Raw genomic sequence first — 17,664 nt, 5'->3', positions numbered from 1 at the left:
AGTTACATGATGTTACAGTACAAGTTCTCATATGTCCTGAGTCTTAATTGACCTTGGAAGGCTAGGGCAGTTTCTTCCCATTTTACAGCATCGTACCTTTTGGATCTCTTAGGGAGACAGTACAATGTTTACACATGCACATCTGGTTTATTTCACATATGAGTATGGTCTTGCGCTGCATCCATTTACCCATAAATATCTCCAGTTTATCTTTCATTATGGCTGTGTAGTACTTCATTGTATTAAAAGACCACATCTTTTGTATCCATTCATTGATTGATGGGCATTTGGGTTGTTTCCAAGATTGAGATATTATAAATTATGTTGCTATAAAAATGTACATCCCAGGCTGGGGAGATGGCTCAGTGGAATAAACGCTTCCCTGGCAAGCGCAAGGCCCTGAGTTCAATCCCCGGTTCCACACACACAAAAAAGCGCATCCCTAGTTTTTGAAACAATTTCCTTTTTAAAAAAATTTGAGATCATGTCTCGTTAAGTCACCGAGTTTCTCAGACTGGGCCCAAATTTGTGATTTTCCTGCCTCAGCCTCCCAGAGCTCTGGGATTCCAGTGTACAGTGTCACACCTGATTATTTCTGAGTTCTTTCTGGGCTTGCACACTAACTCTGAATCCTCACTGGAGCCTTGGGGTTATGTCTTAGGAAGGCATCCCTATTTCACAGATGGGGAAACCAAGCCAAGAGCAGGTATATGAGAACATTAATTCTGGGCTGCTGTGTCTGCCCTGTACTGCTATGGGACACTGACCTGTGCTTGCCTTATTCCTCTAGGGACAGGGGCAGACCCGTCTGTCAGTGCCAAGAGCAACCATTGCCTGGACGCTGCCAAGGCCTGCAACCTGAATGACAATTGCAAGAAGCTGCGCTCCTCCTACATCTCCATCTGCAACCGTGAGATCTCGTCCACTGAGCGCTGCAACCGCCGCAAGTGCCACAAGGCCCTGCGCCAGTTCTTTGACCGTGTGCCCAGCGAGTACACCTACCGCATGCTCTTCTGCTCCTGCCAAGACCAGGCATGTGCTGAGCGCCGCCGGCAGACGATCCTGCCCAGCTGTTCCTATGAGGACAAGGAGAAGCCCAACTGCCTGGAGCTCCGAACCCTGTGCCGGACAGATCACTTATGCCGGTGAGAGCATGCAGCTTGGGGCGTTGGCTTTGGGGTGCTTCCAGGGGCTGGTGCTGTGCTTTCTCCACATCCACTGGGAGTCCCATTGGGTTATAAGTCTAAGTCCAGCAGAAGGTGTCACTTGAATATGTGAAAAATCAGTTGTCCTTTTTTTTCATCCATCCATCCATCCACCCATCCACCCACCCACCTGTCCACCCACCCATCCACCTATCCACCCATCTAGCCACCAATCCATCCACCTACCCACCCACCCACCCATCCATGCTTCCATCCATCCATTCACCCACCCACCCATTCACCAACCCACCCACCACTCATTTTCTGATTTGCTCATTCATTCAACTTGAGTTTATTTTTTTGTCTACTCTTTGCCCAGCCTCATGTCAAGGATTATTAGGGAAGCCAGTAAGCAATACAAGGGCCTTATAATTTAAAATTATAGGCTCCTGGAGTCTTGAAAGAAGAAATGACCATCACAGAATTTGATCCCACTTCTAAAGGAAGCCTCAGCTTCATGACCCAGCAGAAGAAGTTGTTCTCATAGACTGAAGAGCAGCTTATTGTACACAGAGCTGAACAGGCTCACACTTGGGGAAAGAATGTGTTCTAGAGCCTGATGGTGCTGGGTTTGAATTCTGACTACCAGTTATTAACTGTGTGACCTTGAGCCAGTTTTAAAGATTTCCTGAGCCTCCATCTCTTTACCTATGAAGCAGGAATAACAATACCCACATCACAGGGTTATTTTGAGCATTAGATTGCACATGTCCACTACTTACTACAGAGCCTAGTGCATAGCAAATGCTTACTAAATATAGCATAGTTATTAGGAAGTAGGATTTTTTTTGTTACAGTGAATTGAAGTTTGGTTTCTTAAATGTGTTTTACCTGTTATTAAGTACTTATTAGCTCCTCTTGCTTGTAGCACTTGGTTTGAAGGCCTGGACATACAGAGGTGACTTTGATGCTCTCCAGAGGATGTGTACTTCAGCAGGGGAATAGGTCAAGTGGTTCCAATTCAGTAGGATGAAGCTGGAAGCTGCCAGGGAGGGAGCATGGGGGGGGGGCGTGTGCCTCAGTGCAGGTCCACAGGAGCGCATTTCCTGAGCAAAGCCTTGGGAAATGCGAAGAAGAAGGCGGCCTATGAAGAAGATGGCCAGAAAAGGCCATTGGAAAAGAGAGAGACAGAGGGAAGGAGGGGGGAGAAAGGATGGAGAGGGAGGGGAGAGGGAGGAAACCGCATGGGGTGGGCCATGGTGGGTAGGCCGTTGGAGAAACAGGAATTACAATAGTTACTTGGAGGTGTTTAGAGATTGTCTGATATGTTCCAAATACTTTTTTAAAAAAGCTTCATGTCTGAATCCTGCAACAAGGCTAAAAACTCAGTTCCACTTCATCTTTCTTTGTCACTTGAGGGTATAGAGATAGTAACTGGCCTGAGGTCACACAGTACACAACATTTTCAGAACCCGGAGACACATGATACGCCTTTCTTGCCACTATGGCATACTGCTCTGGGATGAAGCAGTAGCTGTGGGGATGGAAACTGTGAATTGTTTCAAAGGAGAGTGGTCACAGACTTGAATGTGGCAGGACTGAGTGACGACTGGTTGAGATTCTCTGGAGGCAAGAACTGTTTCTGTTTTACAAACTCCACCACGTGGAGCCTGGCACATGGCGAGCACCCCATAAGTATTACTTGAATAGATAAGTAGATGGCATCTGTGTCTGCCATGTTTCCTAACTGAATAACTGTGGGGTGGTGGAATAATTGGGCGAGGGTGGCGTTGGACACACAGTGTTTGAGAAGTCTCTGGGGAAACCATTGTCATTCCCATGGCAACATCTGGGAGGCATTTGGATGAATGGGCCCGGAGCTCAGTAATGAGGCTAGGTTTAGAAATTCTTGGGCTCCACATTGGTGATTAAAACCACAGCAGTGGATGATGTTGTGGGGAGGTTTGGTGGAGATGCCCACAGATTTGGGCACCCTTGGAGTTCAGGTGGTAAATAAAGCCATCGGTGTGGGTAGTGAGAGCCCAGCTGTGCTGGAAACATGGGGGAATGGGGAGCAAAGGTGGAGGAGGTGCGGTGTGAGGCAGGCAGGTTGGGAAGATCAGAGGACAGTGGGTGGGGGTTGGGGAAAGGGTGGCGAAGCTGGGGTTTTGCAGAATGCCTGTGTGTGTGTGCTCCAAGCTGATCGCTGTAGGCACACTTCTCGCACCGAGGCAGAAGTGGGGGCATTGGATATAAACTGCCTTGTGCAGGAGGAAGCAGGGGTGGGGCTAGGGCTCCGAGGGATGTTGGTTGGGAGTGGCTTCCTTCTGTGCTGGGAGAGGTGGGCCCAGTGTAGATGCAAGGTGAAGGGCTGCTTCGTTTCGTTTGGAACAGGAGCCCTGCTGGAGTTCAGAAGAGGGACTGAGGGCTTCGGGAAAGACCTGAGAAGGAGGTGGGCTTTTCCCTTCTGTATTGCTTTAAAAAGTACATGTTCTATACAAATAGATTGAGGCAGTTGGAAACAAGCCTATGTTTACAACAGTAGGAGCGTTCTCAGGAAAAACCAAGAGCCCTAGACAGGAGGAGTGAACGCATGCACACCTCTGCTCTGTTATCCAGTGGAGTGCTGAACTCGAGTTTTCAGCTTCCTGGTCGCCGGGATCAAGGAGAAGCTGGATAGGCCACATAGTCCCCGAAACACACTAGAAGGAGTGTGCGAATTCTTAAACCCAGACATATTTTCTCTCTGCACTAAATGCTAAAATGAATTTGCCATGCTGCATGTACGCAGTGATATGGAGCAGCAACAGTTGAGGAGCTGGGCCTTGAGGAGCTGGGGGGCCCACACACAAGTTTGTGCACTTGTGGGGCCCAGTGCACCCAGAAAGCCTGAAGGCTGGGGCGGAGAGGTGGTGCACACCTGTGATTGAAGCACTCTGCGAGGTTGAGCCAGCAGGATCGCAGGTTTGAACCCACCCTGGGCAACTTAACATGACCCTGTCTCAAAATAAAAAATTTAAAAAAAGATTGGAGTGTAGCTCAGTGAAAAAATCCTAGGTTCTCTCTTCCATACTGAAAAAAATCAAACAAACCCAGAAGCCATTAGGGGTCCTGCGATGGGGGTCTGGGGTTGTGCCACTGAGATGTTAGAATTGAGTCTCATGTAGAGGTGGCAGGAGCCCAGCACGAGCTTACTGGTATTGTTTTGAGGAAGGGTGGGTAGTGGAGTATGGGCTCCTTCCTGATGGGCTTTTGGCCTGTGTGAAGCTGGAGAATTAGAGGCAGAGAAAATTTGGCGGCTTGGTCCATTTTTTATTTTTCTAGAGATGAAGAATCCAGGAACGTAGGCATAAATATCAGATCGTAGAACCAGAAGGACAAAGTACTAGGAGCACGGAGACTGAGGAGCCCTGGCCGTGAAGAGTATATAGTTCCGAGAGGAGCTGAAGCAAGTGGGGAAGTGCCTTGCACTGGGGGTGTGGATTTCAGCACAGCAACCCCAAGGCCATGGAGTGCACAGTGTCTAGATCATTAAATTAGGGACAGAGCTTCCTCGGAGCAGCCTGGGGCCATGTGTAGGAGGTCCATACTGCATCAGGATGTGGCAGGTAAGCTCGTGTCTAGGGCCAGGACATTTGTCCAACCTTTCATTGCTCAGCTCCCACCACCCACCCACTGGCACACAAAAGTGTGGTCCTTGGTGAGGGAGGGCAGGGAGGAGGGCTGGGCCTGTGTGTAGGAGAAGCCTGGCAGGGCCTGTAGCAAAGTTGGAGTGAAGGGAGTGCCCTGCAGGGGTTTTGCTTATCCCCTAGTCTAAGGTTTGAGGGGCTCTGGGAGATGTGCTGGGGAGAAAACAGGGACCAAAATGGAGTGATGGTGGAAGGAGGAGTGGTTGTAGCACCCCACACCAGAGCCATGCCCCTGGTCTCCTGAGTGCCCCCTGCATGGACAGCTTCACCCCCAGTGCCCTCTGTTTCTTCACTGATCCCACAAGAGCACTTCTGGGCCTGTGGACTTGAGTCTGTTCAGGTGGTTTTGTAGCCTGCCTTCTGCCATTGGGTTATATTCCTACAGAGATGTGCTTTTGGCAGAAGAGGAGATGCCACAAATGGCCCTAGAGGTGCCCACCTGTAGGACCAGGAGGTGACAGGTGGTTCAATAAGGACATGTAGAGGGTAGGAAACTAGGCAGGGCTCTGCACTGTGCCCTTGAAGAGACTTTGTGCTCTTTCTTTGCTGGGCGTGTTCTCCAGGTCCTGCCCTCCAGCATGGGCACCAGCGATGAGAGTCTTGTGACCACGGAGAAGCCCAGTGCTGCAGTGTTCGGAGCAGGATCTGGAGACTCCTGTCGCTTGGAAACTTTAATGAATGAAGCTGGCTTGATGAGGTCATGGGAAAGCATCTCTGGATGATGATTCTTGGGAAAGGAGGTCCCTGACAGGAAGTCCCCATGCTCCAGGGCTGTCGCACTTAGTCTTGACTCTGCTAGGCCTGGCTAGGCCTTGGCCCCGCCTTCTGTTTGGGAAGCTGTCCACTTGTGCTGGACAACTTGGCACCCTGTCCCTCTGGCACTGCATTAAAACCAGTCCATTGCATTGTTCTGAGCACACCTGGCAGCAGGCCTTGCGTGTCACTGGTGTGGTATTCACCTGTGAGATATGTCACAGACTCTGCAGTGCTGTCTTAGTAAATGTCACTGCTGCAAAGCGTTGGAGGTTTTCCTTGACCTTGTTAGAAGCCTTGATTAAACAAGGATATCTGCTTGTTGGGCCTCAGGGTTATTGGAAGCACTTCTGAATTCTCCCACCACTCTTTGGACAGGGTCCACAGGGAACTTCTGGAAGATTCTCTCTTCCCACAGCTGCCTGGGAAGTAGCACCCCAGGATATCCAGTTGTGTCTCCACCTCTCTTCATACCCCTGAGCCTCAGGGCTGTTGATTTAAACTGATCAGAGATGTCAGAAAGACCAGGAGAGGCATTTCCTTTATTTTTTAATTTTTTTGAAAAATGTAATAGTGTTTATTTAACTTGGAAAACATTTCAGCATTCTAAACATAGAAAAAATAACACAACATTGCAAATCGTGTTTTAAGTTACAGAAGCTTCTTGAACCTTCTCTGACTCTTTGCCAATGAAGAGTTCTTGTATATAGTGACCTAGCGTCCTGCTGCCCTGTCTTAGCTGGGGACTGAGAGGGTTAGCTGGCATGAGAAGTGTTTGGATTCATTCCTGTTTTTTTTTTTTTTTATTTTTAGTTAAGTGCTAAACTGTTTGTTTCCAAAATGTAGAACTCTTCATAGGCATTTCCTTTAAAAGGCTCTGACACAGAGTCAGGAGTGCCTGGGGAAGGTGTGGGAATGTAGCCCCAAATCCAGAGAATTTAGCTGGCCTCTCTATAGCTCCCAGTGTGCCGTGATGCACACTGAAAATACAACAGTGCAGCCTTTTAATTTTTTTTTACTTTCAACTTGTACTTATTGCAAGGATGTCCTCAGATTGTGTGTGTGTATATCATTTAGTGGTGGCTGTGGGTTGTGGGGCTGGGCTGATGATTCTGTTCTGTAAGCCGCGTCCTTTCCGGGCCGTGTTTGAAACGGCCGTTCGAGTTGTCCTGTTCCTTTCAGTCTGCCAGGAGGATATAAATAACTCCTTGCTGGCCCCCTGCCATCTTCAGGGCTGTAATTCAACCCCTGGGTGCTGAGGATGTCCATAAATAGGTTGCAGCCTGGAACTACCCTGGCTGCTTGGGCCCCGTTTGTGTAGTAGCTGCTGTCCTTGTCTGAGAGGGTTGCTGGGGTGCAGAGGGAATTGGGCTGCCCTCCTTGGGCTGTCCTGGGGAAGGAGGAAGGAGCCCTTTCGGGGAGCTGGCTTTAAGGGGAGCTGTCTCTCTTGCCTAGCTGGGGGAGTGTCCACTGCCTTTAGGCAGGAAGGATGAACAGGCCCAGGATCATTGCTTTGGCTCTCTTTAGTGTCTGTTGGCTGATTGTTATGATTTTTATCGAGGGGTTCCCCAAGAACCTCAGGAGCTCCCAGAGGGGCTTTTTGAAGCTTATTGGGTCATGGGGGGGGGAATAGCTGGCCTGCTGTTAGGAGATGGGTCTGATCGGAAGAGCAAGTGACCTGTAAAGGTCTCCTTCCATGGCTCCTCCCTTTTCTGTCTCCTTCCAGAAGTGGCCAGCCTTCTTCTGCCCAGGCCTTTCCACCACATTTCTCTGCCTCGGAGTCAGCCAACCGTGGACTGCGACTGTGATCCAAAATAAACATCTCTTCCTTTAAGTTGTGGGTGTCAGGTATTTTATCCCACAAGGAGTAATTAAGTCACTGATGTTTTTAGAGATCATCTCTGAATAATAGGGAGTGATTTGTTGTGTAGCAGCAGGTGAATTTCTTTTAAGGAAGAAAGTCTTTGAACATCTTGAAATTATACACCGTGTTTTGTGTGTGTCTTCAAAAGAGCAAGTTGTTGTGTTCATTAGATTCTCAAAGAACTTGATTTCTCAATAAGAGCTTCTGCCTCTACTGGAAGACCAACTTTCTTAGCTCCCTGCAGAGGAATGTCGAATCTGCCTCTTGGATCAGCGGCAAAGAAGGTTGTGATGGACTAGTGTTGCCTGGCACAGGCATAGGAGGTGAAGGAGGGATCTGGATGGAACCCAGTCAGTCATTCGTAGGGCCAGCAGGATGTATAAATCAGAGGCAATGTGTGTGTGGGGGAAGGTCTCATGATCATTTCTCTACTTACTTCACAATTTGTTGATCATCCACATTGGGTCTGCCATTGTGTTAGGGTTTGAGAGTCAATGAGAAAGGGACTAGAAGCTAGTTTCCTTTTGGAACTTAGAACTACTGACCAGACGCTGTAGATTGTACCTCCAACTTAGAGACTCTTGGCAGCATCTATTGGCCAATATTTACAGTTTACATGGCATCAGAGCTATATCACAGTGGCATTCATTCAGCTTCGATAGTGGCATTTTCATTCAGCTTCTTTTGAAATCCTAGTTTTACTTGGCCACTAAGAGGTGTACCACGGCCACACTGTGGAGCATCCTCTTCTTGGAGACCATGGGTATCAGCCAGGCAAGTCTTACTCAGGGGCCCTCCTGGCCTTGAGCAGAATTGCATTCTGGAAGATGTCTGGGTGACAGCATCTCCACTTTCTGGAGGGAAACCTACTGAAAGGCTGTGGTTGAGAGGCTCTGGCTGTGGGCAGGGCTGTAGCTGCTGCACCCCGCCAGGAACCCCAAGTCTGCCTTTCTCCAGCATCTGGTGCTGGCTCCTGTAACTGCTTTCTGTAGTTGCTTGTTCACCTTGCATTCCAGGTCATTGTGCCCAAATGCTTTACTTGGCACTTCCTGTGGCATGTGGTGACAAGGCTGGAACCCTGAGTACTACTTTAACAAAGGCCCTAGGGAGGTAAACTAGATGCCCAGGTCACAAGTCAGGGTTTGTGCATGCTGTTGTACTGGAGTCCTTGAATCCTTCCCACCCAGCCCGAGCACCAGGCGTCTGGGCTCTTCCCACCCAGCTCGTGCTCCGGGCATCTGGGCTGTCACCCCTCACACAGATGAGGTATGGCCCCTGTCTAGGGAAGGCCCCCACTTTACTAGTGGAATTGGGATTCAGGACTCACCTCATTTCTAGAGAAGTGGGGAGAGTGGTCCATTTGGGGCAGTACCACTTACACCAAGTGTCTTGGTTACTTTTCTGTTGTTGCTGGGACAAAACACCTGATACCCTAAATTAAGGGAGGAAGGGTTTATTTAGCTCAAAGTTTGTGGAGGTTTCAGTCCATAATCAGCTGGAGCCAAGGCAGGGAGGCACATGGCAGAGTGCAGCAGTTCATGGTGATGGAAAACAGCAAAATAGTAAGAGTGAAAAGGGAGGAGTAGCGGCAGAGACCTTTGGGCTTATGCAAAGCTCTCTTATGCTTTATGCAGACTGTCTGCCCCAGAGCGGGTGTACCACACACTCATAATCCCAGCCTTGGATCATGAGTTAATCACAAACTCTAGAAGCCGCCCCATGACCACATGAAGATTTGGGGGAACTAGACTCAAACCATAACCTGGAGTCAAGATTCCAGTCCATGCACACTGCCCACTCCTGTGGGTAGGGGTGTGTGTTTGCTCACAGAGCACAGGCACCCCTTCAGCCACCCTGGTCTGCTGTTGTTCCCATGGGCTCCCTGGTTGTTTCTGCCTCTATTCCTGGAGACAAGCTCCTTCCTTGCCAAATGTTTTAGCTCAGGCTAATATAATGGAGTGTCACAGACAGGGTGGTTATTATAGACTTCTGCTTCTCCAAGTCTGGGGAGTCTGAGATCAGAGTCCAGTGTGGTTGTGTTTTTGGTGAGGACCTCTTTCTTGGTTATGTTCTCATTGTTGTGGAGGGAGAGGGAGTAATAGGGGGAAAGGGAATGGGAGCCAGGATGGAATATCCTCTTAGAAGGTCACTAATCCCATTGTAAGAGCCCCACCCTCATGGTCTAGTCTCACCCTAATCACATGCAGGCCCATCACACTGGGGATTAGTCTGGTTTTTACCTCCCTGAACCCTTCCTTCCCTGGCTGGTTCTTGCGCAGATGGTCTGTCGAACTTGTCTGTATCCTTCACTAGGTACTTACTACTTCCTTCTTAATTAGGTCTGTGCTTCTTCGAATGCTTGTTTTACTACTGTGCTGCTGTATTTGTTGAGCCTTTATCGTTTGCTCACTCTGTGAAGCGCTCCTGCAGGCCACAGGGGATATGGATTCTGCCTTCCTGGATCTTACAGTCTGATGCAGGAGAGAGACAGTAGACAGGGAAGCAGATAAGGACATCCAGGTTGAGTGCTTCTAATCAGAAAACTGGACACATCAGATGCTCCCCAGTCAGATTCATTTTGAGCATCAACACAACAGTACAAGTGGAAAATTCCACATGTGACCCCATGTGATAGGAAGCAGTCAAAATGTAGGCACCCAAGAAAAACATGTTGTGTAAAATTACCATCAAGCTGTGTTTGTAAGGTATGTATGAAAGATAAATGAACCATGTCTTTGAGGTGGACCCTGTTTCCCCCCACTCTCATGGCAACTATGCAGAGATTCCAAAAACCTGAAAAAAAAATTCAAAAGTCTGGAACACTTCTGATCCTAAGCATTTTGGAGAAGGGATACTCAACTTTAACTAAAATGGTTGAAATGAACAGGATATAGAAGTAAAGTGTAATGGGAGTGGGGGAGCTTGTTTGGACAGGGATCAGGAAAAGTTGATTTGAGGAGACGACATTTAAATTGAAGAACGAGGAGCCAGTGAGACAGATGGAGCAAGGATTTCATGCGGAGGGTGTGGTACGGGCAGCAGTCGCAGGAGGGAAGGACTTGGTGTTGTTGGAAGGAGGTGTGTGGTTCGATGCAGGGCTTTGGAAACAGAAGCGCAGGATGTGGTTGGGAGGCAGGCAGGGACCAGATTGTGTGGGGCCTCTGTGGGCCCTGGTGAGGGTTGGGATGGGCTGAGTACAAGTAGAAAGGAACTTCTGGGTTCATCAGTGATGCTGTTAGAACTGTGATATGAAAAGTAGTACTCCGGCTACTGTGTGTGGAGGAGGAGGTGAGAGTGACCACAGAAACCCGGGAGGAGGTCATTTTCCTATCACTAAATGGGGATGATGGTGGATCAGATGGGGTGGGCGGTGGCTTTGTGGGCAGATAAGTGGGTACATTGGAGAGATTTGGAGATGGAAGTGATAAGCCTAGAATGCAGGAGTGAGGGTGATGGAGGAACTTAGGGATGACTCACAGGCTTTTGGCTGGAGCAGCTCAGTGGGTGATAGTGCCATTTTCTGAGATAGTGAACACCAGGGGTGGGGAGATAGATCCGGAGCTCATTTGGAGTGTGTGAGTTTTGAGGTGCCTTTGGAGCATTCATATCATGTGCTTGACTTCAGTGCTATATTCTGGGGGTCATTAGCATAGACATGGCAATTAACCTAGAGGCTGGGGAGGATCCAGCACAACCTGGAGGTGTCATGGACAGCTGTGCCAAATGCTGTTGAGAGGTCCAAAGGATTAGGTCACAAGGAAGCCATTGGCTTTGGGAACCAGGAGGGTCATGGGGGCTCTTCCATAGCACTTTCGATGAGTTGGTGATTCTAGAAACCTTGTCAGTACTAATGAAAGGCTGGTCACTAGGTAGGCCAGAGTTTGTGGGGAAGATGTCAAAAGAAAGAAACAACCTTTGTCTCTAGTGGAGGAATTGTCCAGGAGAACCCAGTGTTGCTGCATGGGTGAGCAGCGTGGTGTGACAGCGGAGGTGAGCAGGAGTGAGGCTGGCCCGACACCCAGGGCGCTCCCACGGTGGGCCTCTGCACGTTCCAGAGCCACAGTGCTGGCCAGATTCAGTCTCTGACTCTGAGACTCAGGCTTGGGACAGACAGCTGCAGGGTTTTCTGATTTTACCGTGGTGCAAAGACTGATGCACCTTCAGTAGAAAGAGTTCTCTGGATTTTAGATTGGTCTTCACCGGGCTAGTGAAATGGGGGGTCCAGTCCTCTCTGGTGATGTGGTCCCAGTCAGCCTGGAACCATGAGGGTGAATGGTGGATACTCTGTAGTACTCTAAATGGCTTTCTTTTGGGAGATTTTGGCCCAGCAGTAGGTGAATGTCAGTGTTCTGAGCATGTTTAAGGCAGGCTAGCCCAGGCTATGACGTTTGTCAGGTTGGGTATACTAAATACGTTTCAACCTTGTTTAACTTATGGTGCATTATGGGACATAACTGCATTGTTAGGTTGAGCACATGTGCTATAACTCAGGCCCTTGCATATTCCCTCTTGAGTTCCAAGGCCACGATCAGCTTCTGCTCCAGCCCCAAGAGTCCTTTGGTTGGGGAAAGAGACTTTCTTCTGGGTCCTGTGTGTGTCTATGTTCAGCCTCCCGGCTTCCCAGGAGGTGGCTTTGTTGCCCTGAGGAGCCTCTCATCAGCTCCAGCCTTTAACCAGGAGGCTCTTAGAGTGGTGCTGAGTGTGACTGGGGGTGTTCTGGGGCTCCTTGTGTGGGATTCTCACCGTGGTGCTTCAGGGTTGAGATGGATTTTCCCACAGCCAGCCATAGACACACTTTGCCTTCCAGATCAGAACCCTGAGGGGAGGTAGCCCCCCTCCTTTCTGGAGGGGCAACATGAGCCAAGGTGCCCTGAGCCAGCTGCCATCTTCCACTCTTTCTGTTGCTCTCTTGCATGATTTGGAGACTGTATGAATTAGCTTTCCCTTTGCTGGGACGAAGCACCTGGCAAGCATAATTTAGAGGAGCTGGAATGTGGCTTGAGGTCAGAGGGCTCAGCCCATGGTCAGCTGGCTCCAGTGCAGGACCATCATGGTGGAGGGGCCTGCAGGAGAGCAGTGCTCACCCCATAGCAGCCAGGAAGCAGAGAGCAAGCAAGGGACAGCGTGAGCTGTGGCCCCCAGCAACACACCGCCTGAGCCCCTCCTCCTACCAGGCCCCACTTTCTAACTATGCATTCAGCTACAAACTCGTCAGTGGGCGGAATCAACTGCTTAGTTTAGTGCCCTTATGATCCAGTCACCCTTTTTTTTTGGTAACAGGAATTGAACTCAGGACTTTGAGCTTGCTAGGTAGGCACTGTACTATTGAGCTGTCTCCCCAGCCCCTTAGTCACCTTCTGAAACTCTCCCCCGAACACATGAGACTTTGGGGGGACATTTTAGACCCACACCATGGCAGAGGGCTTGTGTGGGTAGCCCTGAGAGGCTCTCTGGGGTGGGTGGGCATCTCGGGACACTAATGTCACCCACCTGCCTGGAGCAGGGCTCAGAAGTGGGGTTATGCACAAATGCATGCTAAGTATTTGCAGGAAGGAAATCTTGTAGTAGCTGTTCCCGCTGTGCCTGCCCCATGAGTCATCCTGGAGAGTGGTGCCTCCTCTCCATTCTTAGGAACTGCACTCAGGGCACTGTGATGTGCTCAAGGAAAGCATCGCAGGGCAGCATAGCGAGAGGGGACAGACGCCCTGGCTTCAGGTTCTCAGTTACACACCTTAGGTACATTTTACAATATTGACTGAGGAACCTCCATTTATTGTGTTGAAATAAGGACAGCCATGTCTTCATTGAAGTTTCCCCTCCCATTGAGGGTGACGTATTTGGGTGTTGAGACAAACCACAGACTTGCCTTGAGCAGCCCAGAGTGTTCTGGGCATGAGGTGGAGGAGTGGTCCTCTCTGCTTTGGGGTGCCATTGGGGAGGTGACATCTGTGCTGAGTTGGAAGGGGGACTGGGCTGGTACCAAGAGGACCTTCTGTTCCTTGCAGAGAGAATGCATGTAAAGGAGAGTGACCAGGAAGGGGGGGGTCAGCCCCCTTGCGCATTTTGCCAAGAAATCTGATTTTCTCTGGAAGGCAATAGGGAACCACGAAGCACTTTAACCATGAGGGTAACACGATCCAGCTGTTATTTCAGAAAGATCACTGTTGCCACCATGTACTGTGAAGGTGAGAGAGGCTTCGGGTGGGGAGTATCCTTGAACCACATTGTGAAGGCCTGAGACAAGGCAGAGGCAGAGGTAGGTAAAGAGAACCAGACTTGAGGGCCAGGGCCGAGGCAGAGGCCTTCACAGTCAGCGCCTGGAGGCGGACAGTGAAGAGGGTGTCCAGGATGATGTCAAGGTCTCCAGCCTTGTGGCCAGCAGGCAGTGTTGTCACCTGAGAGGGAAGAAGGAGGGAGGAGGAGGTGGCATGGGCATGGGGGATCTGGGTGTGTGTGTGTGTGTGTGTGTGTGTGTGTGGAATTTGGGTTGCACACTTGTTTGAAAGCCATAGAAGCGTGCAAGTGGAAACATCAAGTACAAAGCGTATTTGTTATCAGGGAGTTCAGGAGAGAGGAAGGGCTTGGGATGGCAATGATGGGATTAAGGGAAATAATGCATGCAAAGCTGTGAGCAGTGGCCCAGCACGCGGGCATGTGGTAACACAGGCACCTCCAAAGAGCTCTGAGCTCATCTGGGTGGGCAGGCCTCGCCCCTGCGAACCACTGACTATGAAGAGGAGGTCCTGCTTAATGAAGTATCGAGAGGATTAAACTGCTTGCTGCAGGCATCGAGAAGGGGAGTCTGGGACTAGGAGAGCCAGGGAGGCTGGTGTGGGCTGGGGTCCTCCAACAGGGGCAGGCAGCAAGGAGGGTGCCTTTCAGGGGAGGCTTCTGGGTGAGGGCAGGGAAGGGGCCAGCTGGGAGAGGCGTTGGGGGGGGAGTGTGAGGCGCAGCTTTGGGATGCCCTGGGAAACCCTATTGGCTCAGGGTCTCCCTAGCGTCCCTCCTCTGAGCTCCCACCATCATCCTCCAGTTCCAGCTCAGGGTTCTGTCGCCTTATTGCTTACTTATTGCTTACTGACAAAGTAGCCAGGTGGAACCAGTCTTGGATTAGGAGTTTGCCTTAATCCTCATTAATACATTTGGCTCTCTGTATCTGTAGGCTCCATGTTCATGCATCCAATCCACAGCAGATTAAAAATATTTGGGGGAAAAGAAACACAGTAAAAACAACAACAGTCAAAGAAGCACACTCTAATAACTATCTCTTTGGCGCTACACTATGTATCAGGTATTAGAGGGAGCCTGGAGATGATTCGCAGTATACTGGAGGATTCACGTGGGCTGTCTGAAATTCTGCACCATTTTAAGGACTTGCACATCCTTGGGGTTTGGGATCTGTTGGGGTCCTGGAGCCAGTCCCCAAGGACACTGAGGGAGGGGCGTGCCACCACTGCTAACATGCTAAAATCTCTGATCTTGTTGGAAATTAGAATGAGTGGCCTTGTTATGTGGTGGGCCTCTGTCCCCAGAGGTAGAGACAGAGGCAGAAGCTCTCATCAGCATCAGAGGAGGCCTGGTCAGGTCCCTTTCAAGCTTGTGAGGCTTGGCCGTCCTGTCCTGCCTCTTGAGCCACATGGCTGGAGGAGCTGTTTCCTGGGGAGGCTCTTTTTCTCTGCTCCTCCTTCTCTTCCTCTTCCTCTTCTTCTCCTGTGTTACTGGGGCTTGAACCTGGGGCCTTTGTGCTGAGCCACATCCTCAACCCCTTTCATATATAGACACAAGTTCTTGCTAACTTGTTAGGTTGCCCTGGCCGGTCTTGAACTTTCAATCCTTTTGCCTCAGCTTCCTGGAGTGCTGCGATTTCAGGCTTGTACCATCATGTCGGGCTTCTCTTCTCCTTTTTCCTGTATTTCTCGCTTTCTATCCTAATTCTCAAAATAAAAGTCACCTTATTGGTTTTGCTGGTTATAAGAGTACTATGTACTAATTATAAGAATGAATTCAGGCAAGACAGAAAGGTGTACCTAAGAAAGTAGTCCTCAGCCTGAACTCCCTCCAGCAAGCCCTGGCTAATCCTTGGGAGAAGGTATATACATTCAGGCTTTTGAAAAAATGTGCATACATGGATTTTAGCAAAATGATGTCATGCAGTACAGGCTGTTTTCTAGCCGTTTTGTTCTCTAGTGCATGGTCAGCAGTTTTAGATCTCAATGTATACCGGTGTACTGGTTGGTCACGACAATTTGGTTTTTCTGTGTGGGCTGCGTCCCTGTGGCTGCCTCCCACAGCTTGTTTTTGTTCACTTGTGCCTTTGCTCTTATCATCTGAGGAACATGTGTCTGGATCTCGGCCTTCCAGATGGTGGGGGACCTCCGGGGCTCTCTCTGGAGAAGGTGGCGTGCAGGCAATGGGACCCTCAGATAAGACCTGAGGTATGGGGTAGGACAGGGAGCTGGGATGAAGCCGTTATCGTTGCAGCAGATGGGAGTTTCTCGTGGCTTCCATCTGTGGCTTAAGCTGCGGCTTCGGGGTGTGGTCTGTTCTGGTTGCACTAGGAGGGCAGTGCTCAGGTGAGGATGTGGATTTTAGAACTATGCAGAGGTCTGCTCAGCTGTCACAACAGGCAGGGAGATGATGGGCCGGGTGGAAGAGTTTAGGGATCGCTATGTGTGTTTGCCTTTTTAAAATACACGACTGAAGAATTGAACCCAGGATCTTCACATGGAGCTACATTCTCCAGCTCTTAAAAAAAAAGAAGAAGAAATTGAAATAGTCTTGCTAAATCAGGCTGGGCTTGAACTGGTAATTCTCTTGCCTTAGCCCAGAATGTTGGGGTTACAGCGGTGTGCCAAAACAAAATAAAAATAAAACAGAAAGCAATGACAGCAGTCATCATTTGGTTGCTAGTGTCAGCAGTGGGGGCTGTGGTCCATCGGAGAGGGCCAGGGCATGCTGGCCATGGCTGGGCCTTCGGCCTGGGGTGTCCCAGTTCCTCCATTCCGTTCTTCTAAGGATGTGTTTCCATCTAGGAGTGTTTCAGATAAGCCAAGCAAGGATTATTGCCTGCCACTTGCTAATTCCCTCCTCATTCTTTCAGAGACAGTTTGAAATCTCTATGAAATCAACAGGTAGTAGCCAGGAGTGGCCCCTCATGGGCTCCAATCCTTGAGGGCTGCAGGGCAGAGTAATGCAGCTGTGATGGGAGGGGGGTGGCCGCTCTTTTGGAGGAGGGAAGGGCTTTCACCTCCCTGCAGGTGGGTGGGTGGAAAGAAGGCCGTGCCAGGGAGCAGGTCTGGGACATGCCCCTCCCCGCTGTCTGGAGAAGACAAGGTGGCTTTGGCCACCACTGTGCCTTTTATAAGAACACAGGGTTCTTGGTGCTTTCACTTAGCAAGGAGGTTGGGCCAGTGGGAGATTCTGAGGACTGGCTGTGGCTCCTGTGGGTGTGGGGAGGGGTGGTCTCTGCTCCCTGTTGCCTGTGCTCTGGGCAGCCCTGTCCACCTGTGCCTCATTGTGACCCCTGCACATGCAGATAGAGAATTGCCTTGGAGGGGAGTCCTCAGTGTGCTGGCGTATGGGGGGCTGTGTGGATGGCAGGGTTCCTGGAGTCTGTGTGTTTCGTATGTCTCTGTTTTATTCCTGCCTGGATAAAGATGTGTGCTGTATGGAAAGGTGGCAGCTGCAATGCCAAAGAGGACATCATTGTACCCCAAAATGTGGCTAATGACACCCCAAGGATCTATGATTGCACCTGAAACAGAGGTGGCGGAGGTCTAAAAAACATTTTGTTTTGCAGATGGACCCTAATCAGACAGGTTTAGTTATGTTCTCAGAGTTTCACAGGTAAGGAGTGGCAGGACCTGAGCGAAAGGTCTTGTCTTTAGTGCCTGGGGAGGGCCCTGATCGTAGAGCAGTGTGGGGAGGGCCCTGGTCATAGAGGGCCCTGGCACAGCAGGTAAAACTGGACCGAGGCAGGAAGGATGTCCTCTTCCAGGCTTGGGCCTCAGACTTGGGACAGAGAGCATTATTAAGGATCAGTGTCCTTATTTAAAAATGGACAGAATTAAATCTTGGAAATTTAAATCAACCTCTGAAATAAATGATGGCATTGTTACAGGAAACAAGAACAACTGTGAAGGTAAGAAGGGGTAGGTACCCCTTTTCTGGATTGCTTGGGACCAGAAGTGTTTCACATTTTGGATTATTTGAA

At 49.8% G+C, this 17,664-nt stretch overlaps 1 protein-coding gene across 1 annotated transcript in view; it reads left to right on the top strand.

Annotated features, from left to right (window-relative positions):
* Positions 1-17,664, top strand: part of Gfra2 (GDNF family receptor alpha 2) — a 92,724-nt gene that overhangs the window by 38,327 nt on the left and 36,733 nt on the right. Inside the window, exon 4 of the mRNA XM_004630628.2 lies at positions 791-1,145. Coding sequence (XP_004630685.1) covers positions 791-1,145 — 355 coding nt within the window. The remainder of the gene's footprint in view (positions 1-790; positions 1,146-17,664) is intronic.

This window comes from Octodon degus, unplaced genomic scaffold, assembly GCF_000260255.1.
Source record: "Octodon degus isolate 3935 unplaced genomic scaffold, OctDeg1.0 scaffold00036, whole genome shotgun sequence".
Lineage (NCBI taxonomy): Eukaryota > Metazoa > Chordata > Mammalia > Rodentia > Octodontidae > Octodon > Octodon degus.
This window is presented reverse-complemented; position numbering and strand designations above follow the sequence as displayed.